This window comes from Syngnathus typhle, linkage group LG15 (genome assembly GCF_033458585.1).
Source record: "Syngnathus typhle isolate RoL2023-S1 ecotype Sweden linkage group LG15, RoL_Styp_1.0, whole genome shotgun sequence".
NCBI classification, from domain to species: domain Eukaryota; kingdom Metazoa; phylum Chordata; class Actinopteri; order Syngnathiformes; family Syngnathidae; genus Syngnathus; species Syngnathus typhle.
In genome coordinates, this window is record NC_083752.1 from 3,848,664 (window position 1) to 3,855,429 (window position 6,766).

Here is a 6,766-nt window from a genome sequence, read left to right on the forward strand (position 1 = left end):
ACATTGAAAATATGATAGTTAATCAAATATTTTGAGTTCATCAAATCTTTCCTTACTAAATTAAAATGTGACTGTGTAAATCAGGGGTGTCAAACAAATTTTTTCTTCGCGGGCCGCAGTGTAGTCATAGCTTCTTTCGGAGAGCCATTATGACTGTCAACCCAAATAAATGTATGAGCACCTCATATTATAGACAGTAAAAGCTACAAAACAAACTGACAAATAACTCATTTTCAAATCAGATAAGTAAAAAACTGGTCAAATATTTAAAAAAAAAAGAGATACTATTAAAAGTGAAGACAACTTGCAATTCTAGTAATGACACACAAATGTGATGCACAATTTGTCTTCGCGGGCCACATAAAATGATGTGGCGGGATGTATCTGGCCCCCGGGCCTTGAGTTGGACACCTGTGGATCACCTGCAAAAGGGTCAATATCCATTTTCACTCGAAACAGACGAAAAAAAAAATCTTCATGTTTTTTTCATTATACTGTCATTCGTGGTGCAAACCAAAGAGTCACAAGACAATAAGACACGTCAAGTCATCAGAATGTGGGACTCATCAACACCTCCCATTCCTAAATGCTTGTTTCAAATGTTATAAAAATACAACATAAAAAGCATGTTTTTCTTATTAAGCAAAAGCAGATGTAACCTTTCAATCGTTTGAAATATCCCAAATTCCTCCTGATGATAACACAGAGAAAGGGGCAGGTTTTGATAAATTGGGGGTATTTGCGCAAGACATAAACACGTGTCTCCCTGAAATGAAGAATCCATCGGACTGCCAACCCCCCTTTTAAGGCATTTCCCTGAGAAGAGAGGGAGAGGCGGGGGGGGCCTGCAGGATGTTCTCACAGGATGCTGGAACAAGCAGTCCGAGCCGAGCGGCATGAGGAGGAAGAAGGGAAAAGCGTCATCGGAGAGGAGCGTTGGGGATTGCAGTGGTCGTGCGATCTCTGTCGATCTTCCTTTGGGGGTGTTGGAAGGCGGCGTGCGCGCACAAGTGGCTGAAGATGTGAAATCGACGTGCTCAAGACACACAGCAAAGATTCATCGGGTGCCAGGAGTCAGGTATCTGTTTGTGGATTGTCTAAAACTAAGCTAAAGTTCATTTCTTCTCATTGGCTTTCTGTCGAACCAGTTTTTAAAAAGAAAACAAAAAAAGCCCCTTTTGTTAGGACATAAATAGCTCAGTCATAGGTCAGCACAGGTCTACTTCCTCTTGGCCTTCTTTACGTGGGGCCTTTCACTTCCAGCCTGCGCCTGTGCCTGTACAAGCGTCCACTGATGATGTCCTTGTTCCGCAGCATCATGGCCTCCTTCCCGCTGCTCTTCCCGCTTCTGGTTGGCTGCGTGGTGGCGGCGATCCCCCCTCCTCACCATCGCCCTCCGTGCCACATCGTAAGTGAACGTTACTCCCTTTCTCGTGTTTGTTCAGCAGATGTGCATTCCTCACGTTTTAATCTAAATAAATAGACAGGGCTTAGTTTATTTGGACACGTTGCACACGGCAACGGGGATGAGATTCCTAATCTGCTTGAGCTGTTTCATTTATTTGACTTCACTCTGGAGATATTCCCAGTGAATCACGTTTGACTATTTGACCCAGGTTTCTCAGTAGACACACCCTTGAGATTACCGACACCCGTGCTGCGATGTTGTAAGCGGGTGACAAATCGGGTACGCAAAAGAAAAGTCACCCCACTTCCCGTTTTATGAATTACAAAGGAATTACGCCTTTGCTAAGTGATGAGAAGTTCAATCACATATGCGTCGTAAGTGAAAGAAAAGTTAGCCGCTCAATCATGATTTTGACTAATAAAAATTGTTTTTGGAAACATTTGCAGGATGGAAATGATCAAAAAAAAAGGCTGAAAATTGCACGCAGGGACAGAAGAGAGTAAGAAAGAAGGGACAATCAATGAAAATGCTAATATAATCCACTTAAATGTTTTAGGTGTACCCCAGGGTTCACTAAAAAACATTTACTAGCTAGGTAGCCTTTGTTTACGTCATTTGGTAAGCAACGAGAAGCTTTTCATCAAAACCGCAAGTATGCTGAGAATCTGAAAGGCTCTAGTGAGAAACTGGAGATGGAGACAGTTTTATGGGCTGTTTTTGGACCGGAGGGGGGACCACGGCTGGGTGGTGGTGCTGGGCCGGTGGGGGTCTTCTGGCCATATGTTTTCCATTATAAACGTAAAAAAAGTCAAATATATACATTGTGCCAAGGGAGAGAAAGTTACCAACCATGAGGTACTTTTGAACGTTTTTGTCGGTACATGGTTTTGGAATTTCCCTCGTGATTTATCTTCTTGGCCAAAGGAGGTGAGAAACGTCCAGCCGGATGGTGTTATGTCTCTAAACAGCAAAATAACAGATTTACCGAGAAAGGAGGTTTTTATTGGCCCGATGGTTCTAAACGTCTCCACATCGCAGGCCTTGTAAATCAAAAAGTGCTCTTTGAACATGTTTGGGGATTTTGTGTGTTTGTCTACGCCGGCAGGCGGGTACGAGTGCGATCTGCAGGGATTTGAGCCTCACCGGCACCCCCGTTGACCTCCCGACGGGCGTCCAAGCGTTGGACCTCTCACACAACCAGCTGTGGAATCTCAGCCGCGACACACTGGCTGGCCACACGGGCTTGCATCAACTGGATCTGCACTCCAACATGATCCACTTCATTCAGCCAGGACTTTTGGAAGCCATGTGTGACCTCAGAGTCCTGGACCTATCTGGGAATCGTCTCAACTTGTTTGCTCAAGCTAAAAATCAAATCGGAACACTAGCGGCCGTGGAATGTCTGGACCTCTCCAGTAATGGTTTGTATACGGGGATGTCTGACTTCTTTCTAGCCGATACTCCTTCGCTGATGGACCTCTCGTTGAGCAGCAACAGCATCACCAAGATTGCCCAAAACACTTTCAGCGGCGCCTTGGCCTTGAGGAGGATTAGCCTCCACAACAATGTCATTTTGGAGATTGAAGACGGTGCCTTTGACTCTCTTGATGGCCTCAGCGAGCTGGACATGTCCAAGAACTCTATCACTTGCATCACGGACTTTAACCTGAGCTGCCTGAGAGTGTTAAACCTCAGCAGGAACAGCCTGGAGCTCTTCCAGAGCACCAAATCAGCCGAGCCGTACCACCTCGCCTTTCTGGACCTGAGCCGAAATAAACTGCCTTATTTCCCACTGTTGCCCACAAACAACGCAATCCAACATCTGGACCTGTCACGCAACCGTTTGCAGAGTGTCCAAGTGACGGACGTGGCCGAGACAAAAATGTCCGAGACGCTTTTGAAGCACCTGAGATACTTAGATTTAAGTTACAACCAGCTCACAGACTTGCAGCAGTCCTTCTTTCGCAGCATGATGTCACTGGAGGTCCTGAACGTTAGCAACAACTGCGTCTCCATGTTTTCCGTCACCGACCAAAACCTCCTTCTTGCAGCCAAGATTATCAACCTTAGTTACAACTCCCTACAGAACCTTTCGCTCGGTGAAGGAACTCTGCAGGCTTTGGAGGAGCTCTTCCTGCAAGGTAACGACCTGAGAACCCTTGCACAAGAAACGTTCCAGAAACTTCCAAGTCTGAACCTCCTACAGCTTCACGGGAACAATCTCCAAGTGTGTCCCTCAGAGACAAAACCAGATCAAAATCCTCCAAGTTGTGTCTTGTTCTCTTCTCTTCCAAAGCTGAAGTTCCTTTACCTTTCTCAGAACAATCTAAAGACTTTGCCTTGTAGAGCATTTGCTAACACACCTCTCAAACTGCTGGACTTGTCTCTCAACCACGGCATGGAGATGCACCAAGACTCCTTGGGCGGTCTGGAGCACTCCCTGGTCCAGCTGCTTTTGAGGGAGAGCAACATCTCCCATCTGAACACAGACATGTCATCGCTGAGGAGCCTGAAACTGGTCGACCTGTCCACCAATCACCTGACCAGCCTCCCCGCATGGAAGCGAGACTTGTCCATCGAGACGCTCAACCTGCAGAACAACAGTCTGGTCACCCTGGAGCGCACCACCATGGCAGCGCTGGAACGTTCGCTGAAGACACTCTACGTGGGTGACAATCCGCTCAGCTGCTGCGGTAACCTGGATTTAGTACGCCTGCTTCAGCACTCAGCCGTGGTGGTGGCCGACATCGAGGCCGCGACGTGCGTTCTCCACGAGGGCTCGGAACCGGTCAACATCGAGAAGGTCACTCAGGAAATGTGCAGTGGGCAAAAGAAAGCCAACTACATCGTCATCATTGTGGTCACTGTGTTCTTGGTGGTGATAGTCTTGGGACTGCTGGTGAAATTCTGCAAGTCCAGGAAGGGGAAATACATCCGAAGGTTTAGCGCATGAAGAATTACAACAATAAAAAAAGAAATGGATTTCCGATCTCCAAATCAGATTTTCAAAATTCTTAATAGGTAAGGATTTACAGTCATTAATAGGTTTAATATTTCCCATGACAAGAAGATAATCATGCACTAGCGGTTTAACTAGTCTGGAAACTAGCTTGAAAATAAAGCTAACAACACTACAAACGATCGCAAAAGAAATAGTGGGTCAATTATAATGTCATCATCGAAGACTGGCGACCGATCCTCTTATTACGCCACAAGTAGTTTTGCACTTTACGCTTCCTCTTGTTTTTTGTCATTTGTGAACACTAATGACATTTATTTTTTAAAAAAACAACATATAATTTATTTTTATATTAGCCGAGATGGAGATTTTAAAACTATCGGACTGAGCACTCGCAATAATAATTGTGACACTGTTTTACTATGATGGAACACGTTTGTAGCAAAAAACATCATTTCATAAGATTATGTACACTGACAACATGTGTGATTAAATATAAACGTGTGAACACTTTCTTTTTTTCTCTTTTTGACAAAGAAGCTTTGGGTGTACTTGAATGCTCCAATGTTAGCTCTGGCGTTTGTGTCAAATGTTTTGTGTGAAAGTAAACAAAATTGAAAGTATTTCTCACGTATTATGCAGAGAGACGTTCTCTCTGTTTATGGAGACTAGCATAGTTGCTAACTAAATGGTTTATAGAAAGATGCCATACTAAGCACTAGAGCAATGTCAAAGTGACTTGTGGAAGGCGCTGCTTCTTTACAGGAAAGCCGAGATGGAATCTTGGTCTATATTTAGCCGTAATAAACACAATCAAATGTCTAGACGGTTTTTGTTTATGTCACACTCAAGTGATCTTAATCTGTAGATTTGATCCATAAATTTGTATTCATGAGCAACACAACAATAAACAATGCTAATAATGACAATTATGATAATGAGTGAAAATCCAGTTTTGCATTTACAGGATGGGCCCAGGGAGGTTCAGAAGAGGCCTTGGGGGAGCTTAATTTGAAGCAGGCCTCGGTCACTCACCATCCAAGTTTGCGTGAGCTGCCAGTGACTCATGGTGACACTCAACAGTCCACTTAAGTCCCACTGAGATCAAAAAACAGCTTTAAACAAAAACATGACTACACAGGAACTTGTAAACATACAATAAATTCCAGAACATGGTACGGTAAATGAACCAAATGGTACTTATTAGGTTAATTCATTCCAGAATTGGAGGACATTTACCTGACACAAATATGTATTTTTTTGGTGTACAGTAAATGATAGTTGGTGTGAGATAAGATACAACTGTAGCTGTGGTAAAAGTGATTTAATTAGAAGAAAAATAGCTTTTAAGCACCCAATAAAATTACTTTTCTTTCTCTTGGCCCTTCCTTTTCATGATCAACTTGTATATCATATTTAACAAATAATATACGTTTTAAACTTGCTTTTCTTGGCATATTAAATTGGCTACAAGCGCAGTCTTCGAATCTCCGCCAGATGGCGCCCGAAACGACAGTGAGTTTTTAATTATTTTTTTTAGCAAAGATAAGCAACATCAGCGACAACAATGACTTGAATGCCTTCAATTTCACCCTGACAGCTTTTTGGCAGTCAGCAAAATTACACACGCTCACGCACACACTTAATTGGCTTTACACGGATGAGTAAACAATGGGTTTAACACCACCAGGCTAATCATTTTTATGAACTACGATGCAGCAATATTATAATATTTACTGTTTTTAATTATATTGGTTAGTTTCAGGACCCTGCTCCTTGCCCACATAGTCATTTATGTTTTGTTTGGTTGATCATTGTAATGTAAAATTTGTCTTATCGAAATTGTTGTTAATGGTATTTTTTGACTGATTATTTAAAAGCATGATATGCATTTATATCAGCTTCATCGTGAAAAATGATCGGTACTGTGGAAATACTCACATTTTAGACAAAGTGTTGCAGAAACACCCCGTGATGATAACGAGATAATAAACAGATGATTGTGTGAAGGCGCACACAGCATGTTCACTCAGCGTGTGCGCGCTCACCGCCCATTGAAGGTGACTTTGCGTCTCTCGCTTGCCTGCGTGTCTCTTCAATTAGCGACAATTGACAATCAGCGTCAAAAATCTATTTCACAGCGACAAAATGGAAATAATCGGTTTGCACGTGACTTGAAGAAGAAAATAAAAGTAAGTCGAACTCACCCTTTGACGACTTGGAGACAGCAAGAGGTTTCTTAATGAACTGCATTTCTTAAGTATTGATTTTTCTTTTGTTTAATATTATTTAACAGAAATATTGTGCTTGGACGAGTGCGGAAGAAGACGAGTGCAAAGGTTGTGGGAGTACACAGAAAGCACTGCTTTTATTGGACTGCACTGGACCGGACCGGGTGG

At 43.1% G+C, this 6,766-nt stretch overlaps 1 protein-coding gene across 3 annotated transcripts; it reads left to right on the forward strand.

Moving 5' to 3' along the window:
* Nucleotides 1-797: 797 nt before the first annotated feature.
* Nucleotides 798-6,682, forward strand: lrrc32 (leucine rich repeat containing 32). 3 transcript variants are annotated; one of them, XR_009718128.1, is made up of 4 exons: nt 798-1,078; nt 1,315-1,408; nt 2,514-4,429; nt 6,664-6,682. XR_009718128.1 is itself a non-coding variant. In XM_061299059.1 (3 exons), exons 1-3 carry the CDS (start codon nt 897-899, stop codon nt 4,359-4,361), a joined length of 2,124 nt encoding a protein of 707 aa, XP_061155043.1. In that variant the 5' UTR covers nt 799-896; the 3' UTR covers nt 4,362-4,880. The 3 variants fall into 3 exon arrangements, 1 of the variants encoding a protein (XP_061155043.1); XR_009718127.1 differs by lacking the exon at nt 6,664-6,682 and adding an exon at nt 5,335-5,743; XM_061299059.1 differs by lacking the exon at nt 6,664-6,682 and having other exon boundaries at nt 799-1,078; nt 2,514-4,880.
* Nucleotides 6,683-6,766: the final 84 nt, after the last annotated feature.

Coding starts and splice junctions, on each gene's coding strand:
- lrrc32 (XM_061299059.1), top strand. CDS start 897: ATGAGGAGGAAGAAGGGAAAAGCGTCATCGGAGAGGAGCGTTGGGGAT. Junction 1,079..1,314: donor CATCGGGTGCCAGGAGTCAG/GTATCTGTTTGT, acceptor CTTGTTCCGCAG/CATCATGGCCTCCTTCCCGC. Junction 1,409..2,513: donor ATCGCCCTCCGTGCCACATC/GTAAGTGAACGT, acceptor CTACGCCGGCAG/GCGGGTACGAGTGCGATCTG.